At 49.9% G+C, this 17,730-nt stretch overlaps 1 protein-coding gene across 4 annotated transcripts in view; it reads right to left on the bottom strand.

The window, feature by feature from the left end:
* RASAL1 (RAS protein activator like 1) overlaps positions 1–17,730 on the bottom strand; it is a 145,797-nt gene that overhangs the window by 11,644 nt on the left and 116,423 nt on the right. For all 4 annotated transcript variants that reach the window (XM_030582343.1, XM_030582345.1, XM_030582342.1 and 1 more), the window contains 2 exons: positions 8,724–8,868; positions 1,238–1,410 (listed from right to left, as the gene is read on the bottom strand). In XM_030582343.1, the coding sequence (XP_030438203.1) occupies positions 1,238–1,410; positions 8,724–8,868 (318 nt within the window). The remainder of the gene's footprint in view (positions 1–1,237; positions 1,411–8,723; positions 8,869–17,730) is intronic.

The following is a 17,730-nucleotide window of genomic DNA, read 5'->3' as shown; positions in this document are numbered from 1 at the left end:
CGGGGGGTGGGGGGTTTGATGGGTGGTGGCAGAGCTGGGGGGAGCCCAGGGCTGATGTAGCAGTGCAGGGGGTGGGGGGATTGATGCGCGGTGGCAGAGCTGGGGGGAGCCCAGGGCTGATGTAGCAGTGCAGGGGGTGGGGGGATTGATGGGCGGTGGCAGAGCTGGGGGGAGCCCAGGGCTGGTGTAGCAGCGCAGGGGGTGGGGGGATTGAGGGGCACTGGCAGAGCTGGGGGAAGGGGGAGCCCAGGGCTGGCATAGCAGGGGGGGAGGGGGGCAGTGCAGAGTGGGATTGGGGGCGCTGGTAGAGCTGGGGCCAGGGGGAGCCCAGGGCTTGTATAGCAGCGCGGGGGGTGGGGGGATTGATGGGCAGTGGCAGAGCTGGGGGGAGCCCAGGGCTGATATAGCAGCACGAGGGGTGGGGGGATTGATGGGCGGTGGCAGAGCTGGTGGGAGCCCAGGGCTGGTATAGCAGCACGGGGGGTGGGGAGATTGATGGGCAGTGGCAGAGCTGGGGGGAGCCCAGGGCTGGTGTAGCAGCGCGGGGAGGTGGGGGGATTGATGGGCGGTGGCAGAGCTGGGGGGAGCCCAGAGCTGGTGTAGCAGCGCGGGGGGTGGGGGGATTGATGGTGGGTGGCAGAGCTGGGGGGAGCCCAGGGCTGGTGTAGCAGCGCGGGGAGGTGGGGGGATTGATGGGCGGTGGCAGAGCTGGGGGGAGCCCAGGGCTGGTGTAGCAGCGCGGGGGGTGGGGAGATTGATGGGCGGTGGCAGAGCTGGGGGGAGCCGAGGGCTGGTATAGCAGCACGGAGGGGGTGGGGGATTGATGGGCAGTGGCAGAGCTGGGGGGAGCCCAGGGCTTGTGTAGCAGCGCGGGGTGTGGGGGGATTGATGGGCGGTGGCAGAGCTGGGGGGAGCCCAGGGCTGGTGTAGCAGCGCGGAGGGTGGGGGGATTGATGGGCGGTGGCAGAGCTGGGGGGAGCCCAGGGCTGGTGTAGCTGCACGGAGGGTGGGGGGATTGATGGGCGGTGGCAGAGCTGGGGGGAGCCCAGGGCTGGTGTAGCAGCGGGGGTAGGAGAGTGCAGACTGGGATTGAGGGGAACCGGCAGAGCTCCACAGCAGAGACCCAGTCCATGCTCTGCCTGCCTCCCGCTAGCATGACCCTCCCGTCCCGGAGCCTGGCCCTAGCGAGTGGCAGTGCCTAGGTCTCCGTTCTCGAGGGCACTGGGGGGACACACACCTGCCACTCTGGGGACTTGGAGTAGGAAAGGGTCTCGCTGCTCAGCCAGAAGTAGCGTTTCTTGAAGGTGAAGCGCGGGAGCAGGTGGGGCCCCTCGGCCTTGCGCTGGTGCAGGTAGCCCTCCTTGATGGTGACCGAGGGGTGGAAGAGCGTCCGGGGCTGGGCCGTGCCCGCTGTGTGGAGAAGAGAGTGGGGTTACCCCGTCTGTCTGCCTGGTGAAACGCCAGCACCTGCACCAGGCCAGGTTTTGCCTGACAATGACCCCTTGGACCTGGGAAGAGGTGTGCTCTGGTGCCTACACGCTGGTAAAGCCTGGGTCTGCATCACCTTCCCACCCCAGGCCAGGGCGATGACCCACAGTCAGTGCTGGTCTCCCTCTGGGCAGACCCAGGCTAAATGAGTGGGGAGGCTGGATTCTCTGCCAATCCCAGAGGAGAGCGATCCCTGGCCAAGCACTCCCAAGCCCACCCCCTCCCAGGGGGCTGAGTGATCTGCCCCTGCAGCACCCCCAGCCCCCAACCAAGAAAGCTGAGACTTCTGCAGTCAGTCATTGACACAATCAGAGTGGGCCTGGAGCGTAGGTAGGTAGCCGTGGGGCTAGGGTATGGGCTGCCCTTGTAGGAGGGGCTGCTGAGACCTGAGGCACACACAGGCATTGTTCAGGGCAGTTTGGTCACTCAGATCCACAATCGTCCCGGGAACCCCCCTTGTCCCAGGGCCCCCTAGAGCCAGGCTCAATGGCAGGAATGGCCCATTCTCCAATTCCCCAGAAGGGGGCGCCATTTTCCTCCTGATCCCAGCCCTCCACACACGACTCTCCACAAAGCTCTGCATTTGAATTAGTAATCATGGGCAGGGCGGGTCCAGAGACAGGGAGAGCGGTGCCCATCTCACCCCTTGCCCAGCCCTTTGGAACTGCGCTGGCTCTCCTGGGAGTCAGTCGCAGGGGATTTAGACTTTAAGGTCAGAAGGGACCATTATGATCATCTAGTCTGACCTCCTGCACAAGGCAGGCCATAGAATCTCACCCACTCACTCCTGTAACAAACCCCTAACCTGTCTGAGTTATTGAAGTCCTCAAATCGTGGTTTAAAGACCTCAAGGTACAGAGAATCCTCCAGCAAGTGACCCCTGCCCCACGCTGCAGAGGAAGGAGAAAAACCTCCAGGGCCTCTGCCAATCTGCCCTGGAGGAAAATTCCTTCTCGACCCCAAATATGGTGATGAGCTAAACCCTGAGCATGTGGGCAAGACTCACCAGCCAGCACCCAGGAAAGAATTCGCTGTAGTAACTCAGATCCCAACCCATTTAACATCCCATCACAGACCACTGGACATATTTACCTGCTAATAATCAAAGATCAATTAATTGCCAAAAAATTAGGCTATCCCATCATATCATTCCCTCCATAAACTTACCAAGCTTAGTCTTGAAGCCAGATATGTCTTTTGCCCCCGCTACTCCCCTTGGAAGGCCGTTCCAGAACTTCACTCCTCTAATGATTAGAAACCTTCGTCCAATTTCAAGTCTAAACTTCCTAGTGTCCAGTTTCTATCCATTTGTTCCTGTGTCCACATTGGTACTAAGCTTAAATAATTCCTCACCCTCCCTGATATTTATCCCTCTGATATATTTATAGAGAGCAATCATATCCCTTCTTTTAGTTAGGCTAAACAAGCCAAGCTCTTTGAGTCTCCTTTCAGCTGCTCTGCTTCCAAACGGGCCCAGAAAGCCTGGGGTGCACAAGCACATGAGCTGGTCAAACTTCTCCAGCATAGGCAGCACTCTGGGAGTAAGATTTGTGTGGGGCACTTCCAGTCTCAGCCTAAGCTGCCCCCACAGGGCTGAAAGGAGCACAATGGAGTCTCTGCAGAAGCCCTAGGGAAAGGTTCCAGCCTGGCTCAGCCAGAAGGGGAAAGGAGCAAAGGCAAATCTGGCACTGAGTGGGACCTATGGGGCACCTAATTACACCAGGGTGATGTGTGTGCCAGGACAGCAGGGGGAGGCTGGAATTGAGGGGCAGCGGCAGAGCTGGCGAGAGCTCATGGGACTCAGAGCTGTGTTCTGACTCTTGTGAGAGAGGCTGGAACATGGGCTGCTCCTCTAATGGCCTGACTCAAACTCAGGGGGAGTCTTTCCACTGACTAGTGTGTTTGGGATGAGGGCCCAGGTGTGCTGTACCGGGATGGATAATAGGCTGGCTCTGTTCCTTTAATGTCCTTCCCTGCCCACAACGCCTGCCCGCTGTGCTCAACCCTGGCCCTGCACAACTCCCTGTTCTGCACCAGCCAGGCCATGGCCAGCCCAGCACCCTGCATGGTTTGAGTGTCAGCCGGCCTTGGTGCAGAGATGGGACTGAGCTGTGCTTAGCTGTGCCACAGGGACTCTGCCGCTGGGGTGTTCTTTGGAACCTGGCTCAAACACCTGTCCGGGCTGAGACCAGCCACGTTAGGACAGCAGCAGCCATGAGCTAAGAAGCAGAAAGTCACATCCTCACATTCCGTCTAAATTGCATCAAAACAATGTCATAGTGGGCTGGTAAGGAGGCTCCTGTCCTAATACTGCTCAGCATCACCAGAGAAAGAAACAGCTCGTAAGACGTTCAGGGAAAATTTTGTTTGACAGCATCTGTCTGGCAAGGAGTCGCCTAACAGCTGTGATTGTGGAATCTCTACTTCTATTGTTTTGCCTCCATGGTCCCTGCTTCTCTATTGTTTATCTGTCTGGTCCTTTGATCGTTTCTGCCTGGTGCAACATTAATTTTGCAAGATTTAAAAAAGCTCCGGTGGTGGGGGTGGTTGGGTAAAGAGTGGTTTGGTAATGGGCTGGGCTGGGCTGGGTGAAAAATGCTGGTTTGCAGGACTTTAGTTTACAACAGCTGGTGACGGGACAGCTAAGCAGGACTCAAGTTTCGCTATAATAACTGGGGTCCAAAAGGAATTTCTTGGGAACCAGCTCCAGGGCACAGCCCACGATCAGAGATGCCAGACCTCAACACCCTGCCAACTCCATCGTGCAGAAGCTGGAGTCTCTGAACAACCTGCTCCTGGCTGGCCACGAGGGAAAGTTCATCTGATTATAGGGAGTGGTAAGCACTGAACGCTTAGTAGACTCATAGACTCATAGGTCAGAAGGGACCAATCTGATCATCTAGTCTGACCTCCTGCACAAGGCAGGCCACAGAACCCCAAAGTGTTCTGCTTAGGTAACTGTTAATAAATAGAGGATAAGGATGTTACTGTGTAAGGCTCTTTCACTGGTGAAAGGCCCCGCAAACCCACATAAGATTATGCCCTGAGCCCTAGGAACTGGGTAAGGGTGGCCTGGAGCCCTAGGAGCTGGGAAAGTGTGGAGGTGCCTAAATTAACTGAGTTACACCTTGTGCCCATGGCAAGGTAAAGGTGGGGTGCCATAGAGTGTGCAGGTGCCAGCGCCCACTGCAAGACTAGCCCATGCCCTCCCCATGCCTGACGCTACTGTGCTGTGTCCAGGGCCCATGACACAGGAGCTGTTCGTAGCACGGGCAGGGCCCCAGATGACTGGGAGTTGCATGGCTGGAGTGGCAGGTGAGGCCGTGGTAACTCAGTTGATCTCAAGAGGAAGCAGCTGGTCTCCTGGTATCCAAGGGTCCCCCCCTCCGGGGACAGGCAGAGAACCCACCCTCCATGCTCATTTCATCCTGGATCGGTCCATCACAGCATTCTCCTTCTAGCCCCTGCTCTGCCCCTCACGCCATGCTCAGTCTGAGAGACAGGCTGAGCCCACCAATCCTGGAGGATGCTCCCTACGCCCCCCAATTGGCCCTGGAGACCACAGACCCTGCACTGTGTGGGCAGGAAACATGGAGAGAGCAGGTGATTTCTAGCCATCACCTTCCTCACTGCCTGGCAACAACTGCTGATTTGAATCCCCTTTAAGTACCTAACGAGCAGGGAGCTGGTGAGAAACACCATCAAGAGCTGCACACTCCAGGCTCCATCCTGAGGAGTGCTAAGCACCCGGCCACTCCCACTGACATCCACCCCAGGTGCTTGGCGCTGCTCGGACCAAGCCTTTCGCTGCTGACAGCACAGGTTTGCGTGGCAGGGTCTGGGTGGAAACTCAGTTCCCCCCTTCCTCAAGGGCAAGGTGGAGGGGGTGCAAGGGGCAGGAAGTGGTGGCTGCCCCAGGGGCGGGCAACATGGTAGGACCAGGACCGAGGGCCTTTGTGGGGCAGCATGGAGATGAATCCTACGACTGAGCCCCGCTTCCCGAGGGTGGGAGAGGGTCCAGGCTACAGTGCTAGCACTCTTGCTCCAGGACAGACCAGCGGCTCCTCCAGGTCACAAGCCGTGGTTGCACAGCAAGAAGACAGCAAGGGCCTGGGCTCCTACACAGCTGAGGGATCTGAGAGAGGGATCCTCCCAATCCAGTGCCCTGCATGCACTTGTCCCCCTCCAGAGACTGGACAGCAGCTAGCAGGGCTCCCTGCCCTACCTCCTCTGGGGCAGCCCCATGGGATAGAAGCCCTGCACACCCTGACAGTCACCACAGCTCTGCTCCTGTCTCCCTGCCGAGCCCCTCTCTGCTCTTTCCCTGCCTAAGCCTGAGCGAGCCCAGCAGACTCACCTGCTTTGACGGCTACATTATGCAGCTGTCACATGGGATCGAGTCAGCGCACTGAGCTGGGGGAGGTTTAGGTTGGATATTAGGAATATCTTTTTCACTAGGAGGGTGGTGAAGCACTGGAATGAGTTACCTAGGTGTAAGCAGAGTCAGGATGAGCTCTACCCTGACATCTGGTGGAAAGAATTTCAGAGAGTGTATTTGCATACCCCATCCCATGCTGCCGAGCTGTGGGACTGCTTTGTGACAGAAAAGACTCAACCTGAGGCCTGGTCCACACTACAGTGTTAAATCGATTTAAACAGCGTTAAATCGATTTAACACTGTACCCGTCCACACTACAAGGCACTTCAAATCGATTTTAAGGGGTCTTAAAATCGATTTCTGTACTCCTGCTCAACGAGAGGAGTAACCCTAAAATCGATATTACTATATCGATTTAGGGTTAGTGTGGACAGAAATCGAAGTTATTGGTCCCATTCTTTTACTGAGCTACCCAGAGTGCACCGCTCCAGAAATTGATGGTAGCCTGGGACCATGGACGCACACCACCGAAGTAATGTGCCCTAGTGTGGACGCGTAAAATCGATTTTATAAAATCTGTTTTATAAAATCGATTTTATTAATTTCGATTTTACTCTGTAGTGTGGACGTGGCCTCAGTTGAGTGGTACTTGCTAGACAAGGGACATGGGTTCCAAAACCCAGTGAATTGAGAGAGGCTGGGGACAGGTATTGGTGTTTGGTGGTGCAGTCTCCTTGTGGAGCCAGAAGCACCAGTTCCACCCCCTCCTCTCTCCACTGTGGAATGTCAAAGTTGATTTTTTTATTCCCTCAAGAATCTAAATACAGGTTACTGAGCTGAATTCACTTTGGGCTAATGGTGCACTAGCACTGGGGCTCCCCTACTAAGAGCTGAGATCACTAAGAGTTGAAATCACTAAAGAGCTGAAATTACTGAGCTGAGAGCACTGAGTACTGTGCTAACTAGTAGGGGAGCCTGAAGCTATACTGTGGAACAGAGCAGCTGGTGGAGTGGAGCAGTTGTGGGGACGGCTGGAGCGGATCACGGGACAGCTGGTGGCAGTGGAGCGGCTGGCAGAGCGGAGTAGCTGTGGGACAGGTGGAGCGGCCCACAGAGCAAACGGAGCTGAGCAGTTTGCAGGGAGAACTGGAGCAGCTCATGGAGCAGAGCAGCTGGTGGAGCGGAGCAGTTTCTGAGGATGGCTGGAGGAGTAGAGTGGAGCGGCTGGTAAAGCAGAGCAGTTCGTGGAGAAGGCGGAGCAGAACCCACGGAGAGGCAGGGCAGTTGGCCCTGGACCACGTAAGGTGCCCCTTTCTACCCAGGCTGGGGGGAGGGACCTCTACAGATAAACTCTCAAACTCTGGGTGGCATTGACCAGAGACTTTTGGGTTGTTGGACTTTGGGGTGATTGGACTTAAAACCCTAAGGGGAAAAAGGACATTGCCAAACGTACTTGGAGGTGGGTTTTTGTTTATGGTTTGTGTTATAACCCTATTTGTGGTGTTTCTCCCAATGGGATGCCGCATTGATTCCTTCCTTTATTAAAAAGATTTTGCTACACTCAGACTCCGTGCTTGCGAGAGGGGAAGTATTGCCTCCTAGAGGCACCCAGGGGGGTGTGGTATGTGAGTGTCCCAGGTCACTGGGTGGGGGCTCGAGCCGGTTATGCATTGTGTTACTGAAACGGAACCCCTGGATACTGAACCCGGCCCTTGTTGCTGCCAACTCAGAGGGGCAGAAGGGTTACATAGGGAGGTGGTGGAATCTCCTTCCTTAGAGGTTTTTAAGGTCAGGCTTGACAAAGCTCTGGCTGGGATGATTTAGTTGGGAATTGGTCCCGCTTTGAGCAGGGGGTTGGACTAGATACCTCCTGAGGTCCCTTCCAACCCTGAGATTCTATGATTCTATTCTATGATCCCAGCCATGGCTGCACTCTTCACATTGCAAGAAACAGCCCACTCTCACACCTCGCCCAGGGGCCCAGACCACCCCCCTATTCCCTCTGGCTGGAGATGGGGCTGACTCTCCCTCACTGAAGTGTGGGAACGGGACACCAAAGGGGCAATGGTGCTGGAGCTGAGTGTGGACTGGAGACACTGCCTAGGAAGCCCTTAACTCTTCCAAGGTTTGGCCCAGAGCCAGGCAGGACTGAGGGATGTGAGGGGCCAGAGGATCAGCTGGGTGTCAGTTTGACGTATCTTGCCGTGACATCCTGCCAGTCACACGTGAGAGATGGTCGCCTCTTTGCCCTGCTAGTGCTGTGCAGTGACTGTGCTCCAGCCCCACTGCACCCTCTTCCAGCAAACGCTCGACTGACCGAGCTTCAAGGCAAAGAAATGTTTCCATCATTGTCCAGTCAGAGAGCAGAAACTCCACCATGTGCCTGACCTGACCTATGGCGACAGATGCACAGCTTAGCTTGTAAACCGATTGGACAGAGGATTCGGAATTCAGGGCCCAGCTCCACCAAGGGATTTAGGGTCCTATAGAGTCCATGGAAGAAGGAGTCTAACAATTTTGGTGGCTCTGGCTGGGGGATGGGAGGGACCCCCTGACTGCTCCCAAAGGTCCTGCAGGCACCCAACTGCCCAGCTGTGGTCGCGATGTGGCTTCGGGGAGCTGAGGCCACTGCACTGTGGCATGACTTCCCCGCTGCCTGAGATGGGTTGGCATGGGCCCCGCACCCCTCTCTCTTTGCCCACTGGTGGCACCCAGAGGCACCACCCAGGCCAGAGCCTCCTTGTGCTGAGCACTGCCCTCTCTGCACCCGGCAGCATCAATACTTGCAGCAAGCCCAGGGCAGGAAAGGGGGCAGCCCTGAGCCCTGAGAGCGCCCCACAGTGCATCAGGGACTCACCGTTCTCGCTGTCCACGTCGATGAGCTTGTCCAGGAAATCCTTGACACGGGCGATGCTGGGAAGGATGAAGGGGTGCAGCGGAGCCATCCACTGCTCCTTGCCATGCCCCAGCTGCAGGCCGAGGTTGCCGATGCTCTGCACTGCCTGCAGAGAAGCAGTGAGGGGGGTCACAGTTCAGCCACAGGATCTGCAGGACATCTCTCCAGCCTGGCTCAAGCCCCACCAGGGGTTTTGGACCCTTTGCTGGACAAGGTCAGTACCGTCCCAGGCCACGAGCATCCCAGGGAAAACCAGGCCAGTGCTACAGGAATGGAGATGCTCAGATGCCATCTACGCTGCCTTCCCTTTGCCTGTATATTGCCCTTGGGGCAGGGACCTGCCTGCTTGGCATTGGCTCTGAGTAGTACAGACTAGCAGCAAGAACTTGCATGCATTGTCTTAGAGGTGGAAAATTTGGGGCGATGTTCACCCCCCTCCCCCTGCCTCCCCTTGGACTCCCAGCAGAACAAAAAGAAAGCGGAGTAGGGGAGGTTTTGGGTGGGATACAGGGAGGGTCTGGGTGCTTGGAGGCGGGAGAGAGAGAGAGAGAGAGAGAGAGAGAGAGAGAGAGAGGTAAGATCTGATGAGAAACCGTCAAATGAAAAGAAGTCCCATTCAATTACATCAGGTAATGGCAGACAGCTAAAAAGTGACACGTTTTTAAAGTGCTTCTATACCAATGCTAGAAGACTAAATAATAAGATGGGTGAACCAGAGTGCCTCGTGATAAAGGAGGAGATTGATATAACAGGCATCACAAAAATTTGGTGGAATGAGGATAATCAACTCAGTAATACTAGGGTACAAAATATACCAGAAGGAGAAAACAGGTCATGCTGGTGGGGGAGTGGCATTATGTGTGAAAGAAAATGTAGAATCAAATGAAGTAAAAATCTTAAATGAACCAAACTGTACCAGAGAATCTCCATGGATAGTAATTCCATGCTCTGATAATGAGAATATAGCAGTAGAGGTATATTACTGACCACCTGACCAGGATAGTGATAGTGACTGTGAAATGCTCTGGGAGATTAGAGAGGCTATTAAAATAAAAAACTCAATAATAATGGGGAATTTCAACTATCCCCATATTGACTGGGTACACGTCACCTCACCACGGGATGCAGAGATAAAGTTTCTTGACACCTTAAATGACTGCTTCTTGGAGCAGCTAGTCCTAGAACCCACAAGAGGACAGATAATTCTTGATTTAGTCCTAAGTGGAGTGCAGGATCAGGTCCAAGGGATGAATATAGCTGGACCGCTTTGTAATAGTGACCATAATATAATTAAATGTAACATCCCTGTGATGGAGAAAATACCACAGCAGCCCAACACTGTAGCATTTAATTTCGGAAAGGGGAACTACACAAAAATGAGGAAGTTGGTTAAACAGAAATTAAAAGGTACAGCGCAAAAAGTAAAATCCTTGCAAGCTGCACGGAAACTTTTTAAAGACACCATAATAGAGGCTCAACTTAAATGTATACCCCAAATTAAAAAAACATAGTAAGAGAACCAAAAAAGTGCCACCGTGGCTAGACAACAAAGTAAAAGAAGCAGTGAGATGCAAAAAGGCATCCTTTAAAAAGTGGAAGTTAAATCCTAATGAGGAAAATAGAAAGAAGCATAAACTCTGGCAAATTAATTGTAAAAATATAATTAGGAAGGCCAAAAAGAATGTGAAGAACAGCTAGCCAAAGACTCAAAAAGTTATAGCAAAAAAAATTTTAAGTACGTCAGAAGGAGGAAGCCTGCTAAACAATCAGTGAGGCCACTGGACGACCAAGATGATAAAGGAGCACTCAAGGATGATAAGAGCATTGTGGAGAAACTAAATGAATTCTTTGCATTGGTCTTCACAGCTGAGGATGTGAGGGAGATTCCCAAACCTGAGCTATTCTTTTAGGTGACAAATCTGAGGAACTGTCCCAGATTGAAGTGTCATTAGAGGAGGTTTTGGAACAAATTAATAAACTAAACAGTAACAAGTCACCAAAACTAGATGGTATTCACCCAAGAGTTCTGAAGAAACTCAGATGTGAAATTGTAGAGCTACTAACCTATCATTTAAACCAGCTTCTGTACCAGATGACTGGAGGATAGCTAATGTGATGCCAATTTTTAAAAAGGGCTCCAGAGGTGATCCCAACAATTACCCAGGCTGGTAAGCCTGACTTCAGTACCAGGAAAACTGATTGAAACTATAGTAAAGAACAAAATTATCAGACACACACATGAACATAAGTTGTGGGGGAAGAGTAAACATGTTTTTTGAGGGAAATCATGCGTCAGCAATCTACTAGAATTCTTTGAGGGGGTCAACAAGCATGTGGACAAGGGGGATCCAGTGGATATAGTGACTTAGATTTTTAGAAAGCTTTTGACAAGATCCCTTGCCAAAGGCTCTTAAGCAAAGTAAACTGTCATGGAATAAGAGGGAAGGTCCTTTCATGGATCGGAAACTGGTTAAAAGCATTATGGTCCTAGAACCTGCAGGTATTTAGAAAACTGGAATTTTTTACATGCATGATAATCCATCTAAACAATTCCCACTAGAAGGTATCTTCAATCTAGATAAGATCATATATCTCAGAGGAGCTTTTTAATCACCAAAAAGCCTCTGACACACATTGGGAGCAATTTGTCTATTGAGGAAAGGAATGGGTTAATTTGAAATTCAGCTTGGCCCAGAGATAAAGAGAAAGCTGCTTTGCGTTCAGTGGCAAGAATTGACACAGACCATGCCAAGCATAGAAAACAACAAAGTTTAGAGGCTGCAGAGATGGCAAACACAGACGAAACAGTGAAAGGAGGAACTGAGCTTCATGTCCCTGGAGCCGATGTGGTTTGGGGACTTTGAAGAAGCCATAGGCAGTCAGCCTGGACTGGAATATTGAGCAAAGGTCTCTGAAAGGGACGCCCAAAAAACTCCAGACCCTCCCTGTCTCTCCATGCCATGGCCAGTCCAGGCAGCATGTTTGTGACTATGAAAGTGGGTCAGGGTTTGAGCATTAACACTTCTTTCTTCCTTTGAATGACATGAAAGCAGTTCCCGCACTCACCGCTATATTATTCGTTTATTAATAAAGCTTTAAAATTCAGTCACATGGTGTGTTCCTGTATCTTACCCCCAAACGGTCCTGCCGTCTCAGACTGATCACCTGAGATCCTAAGCAGATTGGCAACAAATATCTGTCACAGTTTTGGTGGAAAATTGAGTAAGAGGGGAGCCCTGCAGAACGCACACCATCTATTTGTTTGTCCTTGTTATTTTATGTTTGCTTTGCTTGGTACTGTTGGTATTATATGTTAAGAATTGCATGATTAAAGGTGCAGTCTCTCAGCCGCAGTAGGTCTAGGAACTGGAGAGGGATTTAGTATTCTTCTCTCCACCCCGGTTGACAGGGAAGGGTTGCAAGTGGCTATACCCCTGGTCGTAGCAGGACTGGGCAATAGAGGAGTTAGGGAGAAGAGAAGAGACGTGTACCTGACACCTAGGAAAAACTGAGCAACTGAAAACAGAGATAAATTGAATAGTTAACACTCCAATTGGCCATGCGCCTTGCCAGGTGGCAAACCTCACGAGGGAAGACTTGGGTAGCCTTGTGAGTAAGAATGTTTAAGGGAAGAGACCAGGAGGGTGGGGGCTATTTGAGAAGCCTGCCCTCCTTGCTAAATTGGTAGTGGAACAAAGCTGGTGCCCATGAAAGGGATGGTTCAGCAAGAAAAACTGTTCGGGCCCAAGTGGGCAGGCAACAGATAGAGAGACTGGAAAACAGGTTGGAAATTTGGAGGGCACAGTAAAAGAAAGCAGTAAGTAATTACAGGAATGTGAAATTTAAATCCCTGGAACAATAATTGGAATGATAAAATCTGAGTTGATTGGGTGTTGTTTTGGGAAATAAGCACATGATTTAAGGAAAAAGAGTCAGAAGTTAACTCTGTAGTTGCTAGCAAGGCCGGCTCTAGCCATTTTGCCGCCCCAAGCACGGCAGCACGCCGCGGGGGGGCGCTCTGCCGCTCGCCAGTCCCGCGGCTCTGGTGGACCTCCCGGAGGCATCCCTGCGGAGGGTCCGCTGGTTCCGCTGCCCTGGTGGACCTCCCGCAGACGTGCCTGTGGATGCTCCATTGGAGCCGCGGGACCAGCGGACCCTCCGCAGGCGTGCCGGCGGGAGGTCCACCGGAGCCGCCTGCCGCCCTCCCGGCAACCAGCAGAGTACCCCCTGCGGCATGCCGCCCCAAGCACGCACTTGGCGCGCTGAGGCCTGGAGCCGGCCCTGGTTGCTAGAGGAAATCGAGCAGTTGAATTTTGTAAAATGCTAAATAAAATTCCTGGTTTCTTTGCAACCATTCTGAAGAAGAAATGGGCCTTTTCCCAAAGGAATGTCTGTAAATAATCCAAGCAAAGAGGTTATTTAAGTGAAATCATTTGACTATGAATAAGTTTGTCGAATTAGCTAAAAGAACACTGCTGGTGTGTACAATCTTTGTATATAGGTTTGAGATGAATTGGTGTTGTTTTAAAGTTGCAAAACAGAGAAATATTTTTGCCAGACACAGGAAATTAGTGTTGTTTAATTTTGGTATTTAGCATTTAACCCTTAAGGTAACTTAATGCTTTATTTAAAAACATTGTAAATCTTGTAAAGACCAAAGTTGTGGCTGCAGCAGGGCAGTCAAAGCCAGGAGAATGGGAAAAGATTTTAAATCTGTTTTTGTTAACAAAATAGCAGATAAGAACTCTAGGGTGACCAGACATCCTGATAAAATCAGGACCGTCCCAATATTTAGGCATTTGTCAAAGATCGGTCGGGACGCAATTTGTCCCGATATTTCGCTCCGCTGGCAGAACTCAGCTTCTTTTTTTTGCTCTGCTGGCAGACCCCCCCTTCCATGAATCCCGATATTTTCTTCCTCTCATCTGGTCACCCTAAAGGGCTCTGGTAAAGAGAGAAGGACAAGGCTCTGTGTGGTTGAGCTGTCACTTTGCTGAGATTTTGTGAGCACAAAAGAAACAGTTATACCTTGTGTAGAAATTGATGTGGCTGGTGTTGTAGAAATTGAATTGTGGAGGAAATGTGCATTTTCCCCTGAACATGTGCAGTGTATATTGTAGCAGGGGTAAAAGAAATGCAAACCCACCATGCTACTTAATTAAAATCATATTAGAACTCCAAAGGGAGCCACAATAGGTTGTGTTGTCTTTTTCAAGTCGATGGTAAAAACAGCTGTGTCCCTTTTAAGTAAGAGTCTTTAAGCTGTGGATAGCATTGGATCCAGAAGCAAGCCAGAAAGCATCTCTATTAATGCAAATTATTTAACTGATAAGGTAGAAGACACTGAAAGCTGGGCTGCCTATGAAAGAAATACAAGAAAATATGAGATAATTCCTCTGTTTTGCTTGAAATCATCAAGGGTATTTGTATATAAAGGAAATATTTTAAGCAATGACTGACTGCCCAGAAGGGCAACTTTCCCTATGTTCTTTTTGTCTTGCAGAAAATCAGAGAAAACTGATGCAGCTGAAAAGCAATCAACATACCACACATTTACTGGCACAATAGAAATTATGTTCTGTGGTTTATGTCCTGTCTTGTGGTGTTTGTCTTGAGGCCAGAATTATGATGTTTAATATTTTCATAGGACAATCTCGTTCAAAATCAAATAGAAGGGTAAAATCAAAATGCAGATACTTATTTTATTCAACTTGGAATACAAAGTGTTTGGATAATATCAAGAAAATGTGATATACTGAAGTCTAATACATTTGCTTAAGTAAGAAAAAGAAACTTCATTGGCCAGCTTTTTTATTTAAAAAAAATTGTTCAAATTTTCACACCAACAATCTTTGAAAGCAAGGACATGAAAGGTTAACCCGCTCCCCATATTGCACATGGGATCCTTCTGGCTACCTCAGGTTTCTAGCCAGAGGGTTGGGGAGGGAGGAAAGCTATTGGACACCTGAGGCTGTACCAAGCGGACTCCTCAAAAGTGGGTGTGCTTGTCCTGGCTTGTTGCTCCAAAGCTCTGTAATCAAGTTATTTTACTGGAAGGATATATGTGGCATACTTTGAATAATAAGACTAAAGTACTGTATAATGGCAATGTGTATGTTTTCATTGTTGGGAAAAAGTGTATGAGTGAAGAGTGGAAGTTTCCTTTGTATCCTTTGTAGGTTAAAAGGAGCCAAGAAGAGGGGAAGGAAAAAGAATAGAACAAGATAACCTAAAAAAAAAAAAGCTCAGTCCAAAGATAAGACACTGGCCCCTTTGAAGGACACTGCTCACAGCTAAGACTTGGCTGACAACCAAGAAAAGAGGGGGCTTGAATGTGCCCAAGCGGCTGTAAAATCTGCAAAACACTGCCAGGCATTAATGAAATGTGTCAGGTTTCTTTTCTCACAGGTAAAGAAGTGCTACCCAAAGACCCCAGCAGCCTAGCCACTCCTTGGAACCAGGAGACTGGATCTATGTAAAGGTCCACCAATGAAAGACTGCTTTGGCTCCATGCTGGAAAGGCCCTTACCAAGTCCGGCTGACCACCAACACCACTATGAAGTGCCAAGGACTGACTGCCTGCACCCACGCTTCTCACTGCAAAAAGACCTCTCCACCTGGAGATGACTCTCTGACTGATGATCAGCCTATTTCTCCTTCTAGCTCTGCTGTGCCTTCTGGACAGCAGGGAAAAAGGACAAAGTGAAGTGCTAGTAACCTCTCCCTTGTCCACTGACAGAGCTAACCTGCATTCAGTATTTGCTACAGAAACCAAAGCACTACAGGGTGATGTGCTGGTAACCTATCCCCTGTAAGATGCTGAGCCATGATTGCTTCTGGAAAGAGGAAGGAACACTCGCTCTGCTGAAATTGCCAAAGTCCAGGGATTCCTGATTACAAAAGACGATAAGAACTAACCCTGGTGAAGAAACAAAGAATTATACACAGGCAGGAAAAGCCTGTGGGACCCTTGCTTGGGAATGTGGTATTGATTGGATTTGGGGGGTTATTCTACAGGCTGCACTCTGTGTTTTTGATTAACTACTTTCAGCATATATTGCCCTCCCTAACTGGATTTTAAATGACAAATACCAAAGGCCACTATCTCCTCCATTACACTATTACCCCTGTAATACATCCAAATACAGACAATGCCATATATCTGACAAAAGCCAATGGCAAAGGCCTTCACACTTTAGTGATTTATTTAAATATTGTTTGGAAAAAAATATTTTTTAAGGTTCAGGATATCCCATATAAGCGAACAGTTGAGTGGAAAAAGACTGGACAGAGGAGATAAAAGTATATGACATCACCACAAATGAGCTTCAAATATTTGAAATTAAGGTTTTATGATGGGATTGATGTAATGGCCATTTCAGGGGGTCTGTAGCACATCGGGGGAAGGTGTCCTTATTGATTTGGTTACCCAATTAGTAAATAATCAGATTCATACTCAGAGAGTGCATTCTGCAACTGGAAATTTTATCTGTACTGAAATAATCACAGAATATCAGGATTGGAAGGGACCTCAGGAGGTGTCTAGTCTAACCCCCTACTCAAAGCAGGACCAATTCCCAAACAGATTTTCATCCCAGTTCCCTAAATGGAACCCTCAAGGATTGAACTCATAATCCTGGGCTTAGTAGGCCAATGCTCAAATCACTGAGCTATGACTCCCCCAACTAATCCCTCCTAGTAACTAATCATTTAACCTGTACCATATTACAATATACCCCTTCCTATGCTATTAATTTTAATGCCTCTCTAAAGTGCTTGAGAATATTTAAAATAATAGATGTGGTATAATGCTACCCCCGAGATGTATTAGGACATAGAAAAACAATAATTAATGCCTCATTAGGGACTGTAAAATTTACCCTGCCCCTATCCAATGTTCAAATCACTTCCATGTATCCAAATTGCTCCAAGGGAAATGCTATTGGCTAGCACAGCAAAGGGCACAGATGTAAGTCTCGTCTAGGAAGAAAAGAAGCTTAGCTGGACACTTATGGGATGGTGCAAATAGTGCAGCAGCAATTTGGAATATTCTTAAGGGCCAACAACATGATGAGAAATTAGGGCAACTAGAAAAAGCCACAGGCCTTATTTCTAGAGCACAACTAACCCAAGTACAGGCTGGAGTTGGTGAGTGACATGTTATTCTGCCCTTAGTACAATGACCTGGAAGTTGCTAACAGAGATGGTATTGAATATCACTGAGGCTGGGAAGGCATTGCAGTGGGATTTGGCATGTTCAGAGATTCAAGATTTTCTGAATGACCAGCTAATGGCCATTCGGAGTGATCTCGAGCATGAAGCATGGCCCACTGCCCTTACAGACACCTCAGGAATGCCATCTGATGTGTGGCCATGGAGACGTACTTGGAGATCTTCAGGATGGACGTGCAAGTACTCGCAGTGCTCCTTCCAAGCATATGGGCCAGTAGGAGGGTGTGGGCTCCCACATACCAAATCCTGCGGTGCCCATGGGGAGCATGCACGTGGAACTGGATTATTCATAAATTCATAGACTCTAGGACTGGAAGGGACCTCGAAAGGTCATCGAGTCCAGTCCTCCCTCATGGCAGGACCAAATACTGTCTAGACCATCCCTGATAGACATTTATCTAACCTACTCTTATTCACCGTGATATCTGGGCGATTAGACCACCTGGTAATGCCTAGCCGATTTGTTGTTAGTGCTCCTGGAATAACACCTGGTATTTGGATTGGAATAGGGAATCAGTGGACATTTTGGCCCTTGGAAACCCTGCAGCTTTAGTATGTAAGAAAATTGAAGCAAGTGGAGGTTGTCGCAGTGTTTGACAAAGTTTGGTGGGAAGGTTTGGGACAAGGAACTACTCTGACAGGACACCTACTTTTTCAAGCTAATGATAGCTGTGCGTGTGCTGAGGCTACCACTTTGCGAGAGTTACATTTTAATCTCACTACTGCTACAGGCAAT

This window comes from Gopherus evgoodei, chromosome 13 (assembly GCF_007399415.2).
Source record: "Gopherus evgoodei ecotype Sinaloan lineage chromosome 13, rGopEvg1_v1.p, whole genome shotgun sequence".
Classification (NCBI taxonomy): domain Eukaryota; kingdom Metazoa; phylum Chordata; order Testudines; family Testudinidae; genus Gopherus; species Gopherus evgoodei.
The sequence above is the reverse complement of the archived record's forward strand: the minus strand, read 5'-3'. Positions and strand labels throughout refer to the sequence as shown.